The 13,522-nt window shown below is 38.4% G+C and overlaps 1 protein-coding gene across 1 annotated transcript in view; it reads right to left on the minus strand.

Moving 5' to 3' along the window:
* plxnb2a.1 (plexin b2a, tandem duplicate 1) overlaps nucleotides 1–13,522 on the minus strand; it is a 129,253-nt gene that overhangs the window by 9,140 nt on the left and 106,591 nt on the right. Inside the window, exons 13-32 of the mRNA XM_079818161.1 lie at nucleotides 13,144–13,231; nucleotides 10,812–10,972; nucleotides 10,152–10,300; nucleotides 9,901–10,036; nucleotides 7,820–7,956; nucleotides 7,544–7,723; nucleotides 7,237–7,348; nucleotides 5,910–6,119; nucleotides 5,624–5,803; nucleotides 5,404–5,540; nucleotides 4,784–4,884; nucleotides 4,344–4,573; nucleotides 4,047–4,228; nucleotides 3,242–3,308; nucleotides 3,013–3,159; nucleotides 2,303–2,459; nucleotides 1,736–1,836; nucleotides 1,287–1,371; nucleotides 872–1,023; nucleotides 600–760 (exon numbers count right to left, since the gene is read on the minus strand). Coding sequence (XP_079674287.1) covers nucleotides 600–760; nucleotides 872–1,023; nucleotides 1,287–1,371; nucleotides 1,736–1,836; nucleotides 2,303–2,459; nucleotides 3,013–3,159; nucleotides 3,242–3,308; nucleotides 4,047–4,228; nucleotides 4,344–4,573; nucleotides 4,784–4,884; nucleotides 5,404–5,540; nucleotides 5,624–5,803; nucleotides 5,910–6,119; nucleotides 7,237–7,348; nucleotides 7,544–7,723; nucleotides 7,820–7,956; nucleotides 9,901–10,036; nucleotides 10,152–10,300; nucleotides 10,812–10,972; nucleotides 13,144–13,231 — 2,873 coding nt within the window. The remainder of the gene's footprint in view (nucleotides 1–599; nucleotides 761–871; nucleotides 1,024–1,286; nucleotides 1,372–1,735; nucleotides 1,837–2,302; nucleotides 2,460–3,012; nucleotides 3,160–3,241; nucleotides 3,309–4,046; nucleotides 4,229–4,343; nucleotides 4,574–4,783; nucleotides 4,885–5,403; nucleotides 5,541–5,623; nucleotides 5,804–5,909; nucleotides 6,120–7,236; nucleotides 7,349–7,543; nucleotides 7,724–7,819; nucleotides 7,957–9,900; nucleotides 10,037–10,151; nucleotides 10,301–10,811; nucleotides 10,973–13,143; nucleotides 13,232–13,522) is intronic.

The raw sequence follows: 13,522 nt of genomic DNA on the forward strand, positions 1-13,522 counted from the left end.
AACTTAAAACAACCTTCACATAAACCCATTGTAATAAATGTCATATTATTTACCAGTGACCTTCCTACCTGTCTAACAGGTAGGAAATATACAGAATTTGAATACCGTTATCAAACAGTCTGCACTGCATAAATAATATATTAAATATAGATTAAAGCTACACATTTTTCTGTTACCTTTGTTCTTTGATTAACACTAATGACAGACCTCACAGCAACTAGTTTATTAGGCTGCGGTCACTTTAAGATCTGCCATCACGCGCATGTCATTTTCCCACAACTCTTTGAGTTCATTAAAGACATTATTTAACTCATACTCGATAAAACGGGCATTTTGGCATAATTTTGTGTGTTATTTTTCACTCAAGCATGAAAGATTGCTCGATTCTGGTGCGCTGTCTATATATGAATTTACCATTAATTATTTAAAAATGCTTAGGGCCTATATTTTGAAAATTGTCTCATTGCTTACAATAAAAGTCCTGAAGTAAGAAAGTCAAACAGCTTGGAATGACATGACAGTAAATGATGAGAATCTTTCATTTTTAGTGAACTGTTCAGAACTGCTGTGTGTCATACAGTGTTAACAGAGTTTCATACCTGTTGGTCTTCCAAATGTGGATGGTCTCCTCATCAACATTGTCATGTTTTAGTGCTTGTTCATCCAAGAAGTCAAAGAAATACTTGACTGCAGGTGGAACCACAGTCCCGGGACACAACACACTGCGGAAGAAATCATCCACAAACTGCTGCAGTGTCCCCTGTAACAAAAACATAGCGCATTACTTTCCAATTCACCTCAGCCGTTTCCTAACTAAATTCATGTCTAAATGTGAATTAAACGGTAAAAGCCAATATTCAGTCTAATCCACCTTCATAGAGAGCAGTCTGGTCAGGTAAATCTCTGTGATGGCTTTTGTCGTGGCCTTGTCTTTCATACTTCCTCTCTTTGATTTCACGTCATCAATCTCATCCGCCGGTCTCACCAGGTGAAAGACTTTATCGTCCTCCAGTAAAGCATTTCCTGTTCAACAGAAAACAAGCACATTTGAAGGACTGATTGCTCTTCCTGTTATTTTGAACATAGTTATTTGGGCCATTAGCTTGGATCCAGGTCTACTTCAATGTTCATTTAGTGCACTAGCAGATTGCATTCTTTCTTTTTCCATCATTACTGTCGATATGTTTTGGACTATTAAGGGGATCAATAAGAAGTAATGCACTGGTGTCATTAAAATACAATTGGCTAAGTAGTTTAAGACTTAAATACACTTGAATGTCACTAACTTTCTTCGTGGTTGTCTTGATTCTGGTCGAAAGACTGCTGGGTGTGCAGAACTCTAGACAAGACAAGCGTGGCACAATCCCTCACCTAATACACACACACACACAATACAAAATAGAACCATTAACACTTTATAATTGTATTGTAAATATGCAATGGTATTGTATATTGCTTGTATAATAAAATAACACAGAATATTAATATATAATACAAAAAATAAAAAGCCTTGTGATAAAGCAATACAATTAAATAAAATTAAATAATAAAAAAAATAACAAAACCCATTAAGAACAAAAAAATTATTCAAAATAATTCTACAAATCAAATCATTTTAATGGACTGACAGTTATAGAACAGTGACATGCTCTTCAAGACAACATTAATTAGAGAGAAACATAATAGAGCCATAATTTTTCCATTTCTGACAGGAAGCACTTAAGCAAACACTCACATTGTAATGAGCCAGTGTGTTAATTCGTTTCCACCTTCCCTCTTTCTGAGACGTCAAGTCCAGATCAGACAGGATCTGCCCTGTAGAGCCAGGGCGCCACTCTGTGGCAAGAAGAAGAAGTAATGTCTTACAACACGGTATGAGGAAGAAAAAAACCCCCAACAAACTTGGCACGTATTACACTTGACAACCTGAGAAGAAGAAAATCTCTGGCTGTTTTTTCCCCTACACTCCTTTTTTAAACCAGATTCATCTGTCTGATGGATGATGCAAGACATCGGCTTTAACAATTCAGCACATTTGGAAGAACAACTCATTAAGAACTGCAGGAGTGCAGACCGACACGCACAAGATCCCACCATTAATCAAATCGCTATCTGTCCAGTGCCGGGATAAAGCGTGTCTTCCTCCAATTCCTTTAAATGCATCACGTTGTTAAAAAAGAGAGCTATCTATGCGTGTTACTTTTCATAGAGTTAGAGGCTTTTTGGAAATTCCCCTGCAGTACTGAATCATAAGTGCTGGGTGGTAGGGAAATTCAAATGTATGCAGCAGGCGAGATCTAACCGAGTGCGACGCTGTCCACCGTGGGTCTCTGGGAGTAGGGCAGATTCCTGTACACCTGCTCGATGATCTTCTCCTTCACCTGGGAGATGGTGTCACAGTTCAGGACTTTGACGGGGGTCACGTCGGGACCCTCCCCGTGAACCAGCACCTGCAGGGTCTAAAAAGTTCAAATAGGCTTTAGTATACTGGTACCATCAAGTGTACAAAGGTCAGATACGAATCACTAGTCAATTACTTAGGCTTAAATCTTGGTTGTAATCCGCTAACAAAATAAGAGCATCGTTTTTGTTTGTTTTCCAAGATCGCATGAATCGTTCTCCGCCAAATAGTTTCCTCCAGCGGATAATGGCTGTTCAGTCCCTGAGGAGCAGTTTTACGGTCGAGAATGAGATTACAGACTCATTGCTGGCCAATGAAATGGTGTTAGGTGAACATTGATGGACACACTAACACCGTCTCCGCTTTCCTGAGTCTCTTACCGTGAGACTCATTCTTTATTAACAAGCTCTACGTTCAATGGATCCCTCACCGACCATTTCTGCCTGGAAACCGCATTTGTAGACATATTAGTAGTAAACAGAAACAGACATGCCACACACTTCAGAGACAAGTGTGGATGCTAAAATATTCCAGGTAATTGCACTATCAGAAATGATGCTGTCCTACTGGAAATGAGAAAATACTAGGTAAAAACTACTGCAAGTACTCACCAAAATACTGTACTCAACATCGTCCCCCAGAAGTCCCGTGTCGTTCAGAGTGTACTTGGCTTTCTTCATCTTGGCATCAACTGGACCTTTTTCCACCTGGTGTTTAATGGCCTTAAAGAGCTTATAGAGCGGCTCACCAGCTGAGTCCTGCAAGAACACATTAGTCATAGTCAGCCTCCATAGCCAGAAAATAATTTCTGGGATTTCTATTCGTAGCTAAATTGTTCACCTTCAGGAACTGGTAGAGACATATAGACATCCAGTTACACAACATCCTTTCCACAACCGTTTCAGATCTAAGGAAACACAGACAGACGATATCATACAAGTACAGTCATTTCCTCAAAATGTGGCTACATTATCTTGCATTCGGGTGGGTTATGATTTGAACTATACTGATATTGATGGCTAAAAATCACAAGAACGTTCTGTTCATGTCTCTTTTCAATGGGATGCATTAAACCGTAAAACAAAGGCAATAAAACTGTTCAATAGAACCCCTGAGCTCGCGCTCTGATAAATTATGATCTTCATTTGAACGATCCTGATATTGATGGTTGAAAGCTTGAAGGTTCAAAAACAAAGTACAACGCAACTAGGGTTGAACGATTTACAAACAAGTGACCCGTTTCATTTAATGAATGGTTCAAAAAGACATGTTGCCACCAGTCTAAAACACTGCGTGGATTACAGGAGAACTCGCGCAAAATCTCCAACTAATTCACAACACGTTCATACGCACATTAGTTGTAGTAAATTTGGATGAATTAAGATGAAATGTAATAATTTTATTATATAATTTTATATACGGACTATATAATACAATTAATGCAACATACTTTAATATAATTATAGTCGTGATAGGATGAAGTATAACTTCTTAACATGATTATAAGGCCATACATAAGTGCCTTTTGCGTACGTGGGGCTTCAGTTGCTTCCATATTTTTTCGTAAATTTAGAATAATATAATTGTTTTAAAGTATGATCACTTAGAAATGTAATAGCTAAGTGAGCAACAAAAAAATTCTGACCTGCGGAGCATGAGTTTGGGGTTCTTGCTGTGGACATATTCCTCCATGAGCTCCAGCAGGAGGGTTCTCATGATGTCCGTGTAGTACTCCAGCTTGCCGTGTAGCGCCACCGTCAACAGGGAGGCAAAGTAAACCTTATTCCTGGCATTGAACTCCTGCCGGCCCTCCAGGGTACGAATGAACTACAACACACAGATATAGTACACAGTACGTCAGCTAATACATCACATCCAGAGTAGAAAATGCATTGCAAAATGCCATCAGAGTGGAGTCTGGAAATTATGTTAAGGGTCTCACGTTGATGAGGAAGGTTTTGCTGTTCAGGAGATTGGAAAACTGGTTGAGGGCTTGGTCTACAATGGCTCTGCGGGATTCTGGGATATCCAACTTGCCAGTGATCATGACATCGTTGGCTCCATCTTTGGAGGGCAGGAAGAAAACGCGGTTGGTGTAGTTCTTGTAGTCCAGGAATGGCATTCGAGCTTCACTCAGATCACTAGTGTGGTCCTCCATCTCTATCATGAGATCTTAGAGAAACAAAGAGATATGTGTGATAAAACTCATCTTTGTTCTTCTAAAAAACACATTTTTGCAGGTGACCAGCAACAAACAAAGAAAAGCATATGTAATTAATAGTTTATGTTCATCCCAGGACAAAAAGACTCATTATTCAACTGTAAAATGATAAACTATTTGGGAAGCAAAGGTCTGTCAGCATGAATGGCTTGATGTCTTACCTGTGAACTCTTTTTTACAGCGATCTCGGACACTCTCCTCTAAATTCGCCAGCTGATTTTTGATCTTCTCATACTCTCGTTCTGCCTGCTGGCTTTTCCTCCTGTACACGTGCAAACACAAACATCATTTTGAATCGAAATTACTTCTAACTTACAGCTTATTATGACTTATGACTAATTTTGTACTGATAGTAGAGAGAGGGGACAGGAAATACTGACCATAGGTTTATTTGCTGTTCAAAGTGAATTTTAATTTATTTACTTCATTTAATTTACTTAATCAATTTAAATATAATACCTTTTTATTTTTAATGATGCTAGAGCACAAGGACAGGAAATCCAGATAATAGGTCTATTTGCTGTTAACAATCAAAGTGAATTTAATTTTTTTTTGGATGATTATCTATTTAAATTGACTCATTATTTATTATTTGTTGACTTTTTTATTTGTTATATTAGACAGAGAAGACAGGAAATGTTAGAGAAAAATGGAAGGAATGAGACATATGGGGGAAAAAAGTCTGAGTCTGAGCGTGTGCGCAACTCACTAGACCACAGCTTTGAAATCAAAGTTATTAAGTTCACATTATTACAGTCTGGTGCATTCTGAGGTTTGTTACCTGTAGCAATAGATTGACGCTGCAATGAAGAGGACCATGGGAATGAGGACAGCAGGAATGATGATGTAAAGGGGAACCTCGTATTTCCTCTCAAAGCGTACAGAGCCGACTTGCCACTCGCCATTTCCGAATTTGATCTGAAAGAGACAAGACGCTTTGAACACAGGGCAAAATTAGTGAGAACAACTGTGATTAACATTTGAGGAGAACAGTCTCTAACCAGCAGGTCCATGGCCTCTGAGCTGGTGTCTCTGCGATGGCGTCTGGAGGTGGATTTAGGAGTGGTGGAGGGGGCCACGAGGAACAACTTATCGTCCTCTAGGATTGTCACCAAGCACGGCTCATCACCCACAAACGCTTGGGCCTCTTTGGCAGTCATGGCTTTGGAAAAACCTTGACCCTGTAACACAGAAAAGCAATGAAGCAATGACTTTTTTGAATGCACAATCACCACCAGTTACTAAAATATTTTTACTGTAAAATCTGCTGTTAGCAAAAATACTTGCATTAACATTGATGATGCTGCCTTCAGTGATGGCTTTTTCAGACAAAGTATCGAACGTGGGGTCTGGATGGTAAACAAAATCTGTCAAGTTCTCCACCAAGTTGTCCAGCTGGATGATGGTTCTTAAAGACAGGTTCACATACGTCTTGTTCACAACTGGAGAGAGGAACTCCATTAAGGTTTCGTTCTTGATGATAGCTTCTTGAACAAACTGCAGGAAAGAAAACAAGTCCGTTTATCTCTGTATAAAACATATTTCACAAATGTCTGAGCACTAAAAAAAGAAATGAGACAGCAGGATGTCAGCTGCGTGATGAATGTTGCTTATTAACATTAAGAGAGCAGGGAGACGGAGGGAAGGAAATATTAGGTAGAAGCAGACAGAGGAGAGCGAGAGAGGAAAGGGAACTCTTCAGCTTGGAACCAAGCAATGGGTTACGACAGCCAGACATTTGATCAAAAGGAGATGACATGAAAATGAAATGCTGACATTTCTTAAGAGCCAATCAATAACATCTGCCAAGACAAAAATAGGAAACCAGATGATTTAAAATGAAAGCAAAAGCAACTTGTTCAGTTATCGTGAGATTAAAGAGATGAAAATAAAAATGCTAAACAATAACTTAAATGTCGACCTGTTTCTCATGCAACGTTGTCGGATGGATTCAAAAGACTTTGAATATAACAGCATAAGATGTTTAGACTACGTTTATTGTGATTTTTTATCCATTTTGAAGCCTGTGGTCACTACGAACTATAAAAATACCTGTTTGCCTTGGATATTATTTGTCCATGGAATCTCAAACAGTGTTATTTTATTATTTATATACTATTATATTGTGTATTAATATTTCGATTTAGCTTTTATATATATATATATATATATATATATATATATATATACACACACACACAATTTCAGCTTTCATTGTTTATGCAATTTTCATTAGCTGTTTTTATATTTCTATTTAGCTTAAATTTATTTTAATTTGAGTAATTTTAACACTTAAACTAATCTCATTTCAGCTGGTTGCCAAGGAAACACATTTTTTTCCCATCTAATATTTCTATTTAATTTATTTCAGCCTTTTTTCAATTAACAAAAGCTATTTTTAATAATTTTAGTTTTAGTAAACTATAACAACACTGCATCCAACAGGTTTGGAATGACATTCAAGTAAATGGTGACTCCTGAATGTTGAATTTTACATTTTAAAGGTGAACTACTCCATTAAGGAGTTGGCTTCACTTCAAATTCCAGCCTTGCTTATTGTAAGAGACCACTGACTCGAACACAGCAAAAGCATCATTACAAACATGAGACGCACCTCCATGTCACTAGAGTTGGGATTTAACTCATCAGAAGAGGGCAGCACTCGCATGGTGGCTCTTTGCACTTGATCAAATCCAGATCCCATCACTAGGATCTTGCGGCCACCGCTGAAAACACACAAACAAACAGAGACATGTAGCACTTATGTACACAGCCATATATTCTCACCCCATGACCTTTAAAACATATTGTCCTATTTGTGATCAGATTTTCAAAGCCATGGCACTCAATGTTAGAAATGCCTAATAGCGAGCGAAAGTAAAGGACCTTTATGTGTGAGCAAAGATTAAGAACAGACTTACCAAACAAAGCTAGTCCGTGGGGAGTATTCTGTAACTTTGGGATTTGTTGAGTATTCAAATCCGCTGACTTCTTTGGAAGTGTCCTTGCCGTACTTCACAATAACAAGCAACTTATCTGAAGGAATCTTCTGTCCTTTATATGGGCCTGTCTTGCAGGTAATCTCCTGGCCAAATTTCAACCTGCATGTTTGAAAACAGAGAGGCACAATCAGCATTGGATAAAGATCCAAATCTGCTTTATTTCTCCCAGAAATCTACTACTTGCTTGTTACTCACACTTCACAAGGCTCTCTGTCCACTGTGATGCTGATGTCATCTTTACTAGCCGTGTCTAGGTCCTGTCCTGTGATAGTGATGACGGTTCCTCCAGCAGCTGGGCCTTTAGAGGGGGCCACGGTCTCGGGGACAGGATCCTTGAAGATGGGAAGAAAATCCTTTCTGTTAACATTTGCTCACTTATTCACAATTTGTATTTGCTCACTTTATTAAATATAAATAAGGCTATGTTTGCACAGTCAGTGTTTAGGAGAAAACATCAACTTCAATTGAAGCTCTGAAAATATATAATATTAACCTATACATACACTACTACCCTTTGGGGTCAGCAAGATTTTAGTTTTTTGAAAAATGTATACAATTTATTCAGCAAGGATGCATTAATCTGATAAAAAGTGACAGTAGACATTTATAAAGTTACAAAAGATTTGTCTTTTAAATAAATGTTGTTCTTTTAAACATTTTATTTGTCATAGAGTCCAGAAAAAATTTACCACGGTTTGCACATTTAAACATATTGCAACAATATGCATATGCAACAATAGTTGCAGCGCAACTATTTTTAACATGGATAATAATAAATAAATAAAACGTTTCTTGAGCACCAAACGCAGCATATTAGAAAGATTTCTAAAGGATCATGTGACACTGAAGACTGAAATAAGAGCTGCTGAAAATTCAGCTTTTCCATGACGCAAATAGATTACATTTTAGTATATTAAAATTGAAAACGGTTCCTGTAAATTGTAATAATATTTTACATTATTATGCTTTTACTGTATTTTTGATTAAACAAATGCCACTTTGGTGAACATACTGTAACAGACTTACAAAAAAAAAAAAAAAAAACTTACCAAAACCCATTTTACGTTGCGACTTATTTCCTGGGCGAAACTGATTATTCTGCTCTATTTTGCCCTTGGACTGGATCATTTATTAAAAAACGTAATCATTTTGATTTTCATGACGAAAAGATTTCCTTGGGTCAACCATCTTATTCTTCACTAGCTCAATTTTGCTGGTTAAAAGGCACAATATGTAATATTTCGCTGCTAGAGGTCACTTATCCAAAACAAAGACGTAGGTTGATAACGCCTTGATTTCACAGAATCATATGAGCTGTTGTCTTCACAAAAGAATCCGACAGGACTCGGGAAGAAATCATATTCATGGATGAGCTAATGTATTAAAGATGTATTAACGTTACTGTAGTATGAAGCAGGATGGGGATGAAAGCTTTGGTGCGGAACAAAGCCGCTGGAGCAATTGCTAATGAGAGACGAGTGCGACACGCGGCTCGAGAACAGTGGAGTTTTTATTATGCCGCAGATGACCACTTCCGCTTCTTCCGGTCATGCGTATGTGGGATAATGCAACGCTGTTTTATCATATTAGATACATTTGAATTTTTTATGTTTTAATGCTACTCTGTGCGTTTGCTTGGCGGCTACTATGAGACACTTGTTGCTCACTGCAGTAATTAGATCGATATTAGGCATGGTAAAACATGGTACTCGTGGTAAATCATGAAGGTTTAAAAAATAAGACTAACTGTGTTGAGCTATATAACAATGATTTGTTTTCTGTCAATGAATGTATCCAAACAGTTGCTCACCTGTCTAATAAAACATAATATATTAAAGCATCTTTGGTGTTTCCATGGTTTCTACAAAATAAAATAAAAATCGAAAATCGAAATTGAAGGGTAACACGGGTAGGATGTCATTGATAGCCGACACACAGACACTGTCCTTGTCCTGGTTAAAATTGCTTATTTCTCTGGATTTAAATTAAACATTGTTGGAAATGTTTGGGATAATGTAAGTACACAAGTCAACTAAATATTTAACATTGTTCTAGTGGTTTTTGGATATTTGAATCCCAAAATCGTACATTTTGTGCCTTTAACAGCATGAAAATGCTGGTTCGCTAGATCAGCAAGGGAATTCCTGCTAGTCTAAACTCATTTCAGGGTTGCAATAACATAGAAATAAGATTGCAATCTTAGAAACTAGAAACAATCTTCTTTTGAATGACTAAGAAAACTGCCAAAAAGGATTCATAACAGAGAAAGCAGTTACCCTGTAAGTGAATGACACCTCCGACTGTCCTACTCTTCCCCCATCAACTTCCACTACCACTGGCCCGACCCGACTGGGCGCATTTGGCAGGTCTACAGGGGGTGGTGAGGGGAAAGGCCCGATCTCACATACAACACTGAAACACAAGGGTAGAACAGAACTATTAGCTCTTTCTAACTTACATATACAAGGATGTATATAGGCTCTATTTAATCAATGTATATTCATCTAATATGGTGTTCATGCAGTACCTGGTAGAGACTGAGTATCTCTCTGGCTGATGTGTACATGCCACTCCAGCCACAGTGATTCTCTTAATGTCATCCTGCCTGATGCCCAAGTTAGAGCCTTTTATTGTAACAGAGATCTGTCCTTTCATCGGCCCATACCGGGGAACAATCTGGAATGAAAGCAGAACATCAAATTTAAAAGAGGCCTATAACACTCAAAACCGTAAACTAGAGTTACAAAGATCACCCATAACCATTGAGCCCTTGAGTGATACAGCTGCTTTGCAGAAAATCATTTGCCAGATGACAAATAATAAAACACCATCAGGCACAGGCGGCACGATCATTAGAGTCTCAGATGGATTCAACAAAACACTAGAGTGAGAGACTGAGTTTGTGAATACCAGAGCAGCCATCTATATATCATTTAGGCATGAAAAATTGAGAAAAGGATGAAAAGGAATGGCGTTTTCTAGAGAAGATGAGAGAAGATGAAGAGTGGAAATTTATGAACTGCATTTGAACCGGCAATGGCGATTTGTAATCGCTGACGTCACGCCAATGTGATATTCTTGGATGCATTTTGAGTTTAGCTTGAGGTGTGACACTGAAATGTATTAATTGTATGCATTTCAAAATAGGATTGAGTGACTGTAGAAAGACGAGAAGAATGGTACTCACATCGGTGATCTTTGGAGCTGGACACAGCCCCAGCTCATTGTTACACAGGCTTTTGTAGATGCATGATTTTGGGCCGTTGCACCACACACATTTATACTTCGGGTCAGCGTTTTTACACAGGCTGCAGTCCTCACGTCTTACTGAACAGTTGTACAGCACCACTGGATAGAAAAATAGAGGAAACAAAACACACTGAATTGGACACTGAATTCATCATCTTCAACAAAAGGCTCAAAAATGTTCCTTAGTCTATTTGTTTTGTAGGGAAATAAACACTGCTGTTTATCAATATGCTTTCAGAAATGATGAGTTATGTAAATGAGGCTGTTTATTGTTGTATGTGGTGATTTATTAGTCACATTTAGCGCAAAGATATGTATTCAAGTTTGATGCCGTCACCAAACTGTCCAACTGAGATTCTCACTGTTTTTGTGGCAGAAAAACACTGCTCAGAATATGTAGGCTGATATATATTTTTAAAGGGATAGGTCACCCAAAAACAAAAATTGTATGTTTTTCTGCTTACCCCCAAGGCATCCAAGATGTAGATGTCTTTGTTTCTTCAGTAGAACACAAATGAAGATTTTTAACTCCAACCGTTGCCGTCTGTCAGTCGTATAATGCATGTTAATGGGGTCCAATTCTATTAGAGGAAAAAAAACATGCACAGACAACTTCAAATTAAACCCTGCGGCTCGTGGCGACACATTGATGTCTTAAGACACGAAACAATTGGTTTCTGCGAGAAACCGAGCAGTATTTATGCTATTATTTCACCGATTATCAGACGAATGTCATCAGCTCTCCAGACCGCCATAACTTCCTGCGAATAAGGTCAAAATACCTGCGCGGTCATAGATATATACATAGATGCCTCATTAATGCCTGCGCGGATCGGTCAAATGAGGAATCTACGTATATATTTCTATGATCGCGCTGGTATTTTGACCTTACTCGCAGGAAGTTATGGCGGTCTGGAGAGCTGATGACATTCGTCTGATAATCGGTGAAATAATAGCATAAATACTGCTCTGTTTCTCGCAGAAACCAATTGTTTTGTGTCTTAAGACATCAATGTGTCGCCACGAGCCGCAGGGTTTAATTTGAAGTTGTCTGTGCATGTTTTTTTTCCTCTAATAGAATTGGACCCCATTAACATGCATTATACGACTGACAGACGGCAACGGTTGGAGTTAAAAATCTTTATTTGTGTTCTACTGAAGAAACAAAGACACCTACATCTTGGATGCCCTAGAGGTAAGCAGAAAAACATCAAATTTTCATTTTTGGGTGAACTATCCCTTTAAAGATACTGGCTTCAATATACTGTAGTTAGCTATATGGTTGATAGGGCATAGCTTACTACATTTTCATAAAGTGTAGTTAGACCGTAGCTTAAAGGGATAGTTCATGTGTAGACCATAGACTGTAAAAAATATGGACGTAGTGTCCGTGACGTCACCCGTAGGTTTCTGAAGCGCATTTTTGAAGTCCAAAAATGGGCAGAGTCAGCTTTCGCCATCTTAGCAGCGCATCACCGCGCGTCACTCCCGGATATTAGAAAATGGGCAAATAGGCAAGACGTGGGTGGAGCTGAGGTGCCTGGTTGCTAAAAACCACGCCGCCTAGCTCGAACATAGCAGCAATCCACTACGGTCACTCAAATAGCCATGACCTTAATTATGCAGAACTAAATATAATTTAAACGGATGAAAAATCACCCCTTTTAAAAAAATGGACATCAAATCAACCTGGATGACGAAGGTTTGTAACAAATCTGCATAATGCCCGCTGTGCATATGGTTATTGGCCTGTGAACAACGTCTACTTTGACCTGAGGCCTAGATGAGTGTGTATTGTGTTGTTGACATGTCAAGACACTGTTTTCTATGCTACGAAAGCAAATCCACTTTACATTGCACTTCCAAAGACTATGTGAAGTCTCGGGATGAAGGATGAAGACTCGGGATCAAATTGAAACAGTAAAACTGATGCCCTCGTTACGGTTTATACCGTAAGTCTCTGGAAGCCCTATGGAGCTGCCTAGTTCACCAATAAATTAAAAACTATTAAAAATTATTTGATGCACACTTTTTTATCTGAAAGATGGCATTTTCGAAAGTGCTCATCTGATAAATATGTCTAAAACATCCCTAGTTGGATATAAAAACAAGATTCATGAGATCAGTTTCCAAGATATAAATGATAACTTCGGTTAATCTGCTTATTATAAGACATTCATCAGATGTTTAACCTTTCCAGATCTTCAAGATCCACATGTTTGCTGGATGAATGCAGTTTTAGAGGAGCTTTCAAAATCATTCAAATATACCTCTGAGGGTGCTGTCAATCTTCCTCTCTGTCTCCTTATCCTTTATGTAGAACGTCACATTCACCTCTGGTTCTTTGTCATACGCAAACTGGCATAAAAACAGCAGAATGTGTCATTAAACGTGCAAACAGATAAAGGCAAACACATCACTGTATCTGGAACAACTGTGTACACAGCAAATTCTCGCCTGATGTCTTTGTGAGCCTGATCACTATGTGTTTGCTACGCCCACATAGGACTGAGCCCTAGACGCACATGCAGCTCAATAGCTGTGAATGCCATATTGGCTGGTGCGCAAACTTCAGAAACAAATCAATGCGTGAACAGAGGAGTAGGGAGGAAGTGAGGGAGACGTTTTAGGAGGAGGAATAGGAGTGGA

The sequence above is a fragment of the Gobio gobio genome, assembly GCF_949357685.1.
Source record: "Gobio gobio genome assembly, chromosome: 5".
NCBI lineage: Eukaryota > Metazoa > Chordata > Actinopteri > Cypriniformes > Gobionidae > Gobio > Gobio gobio.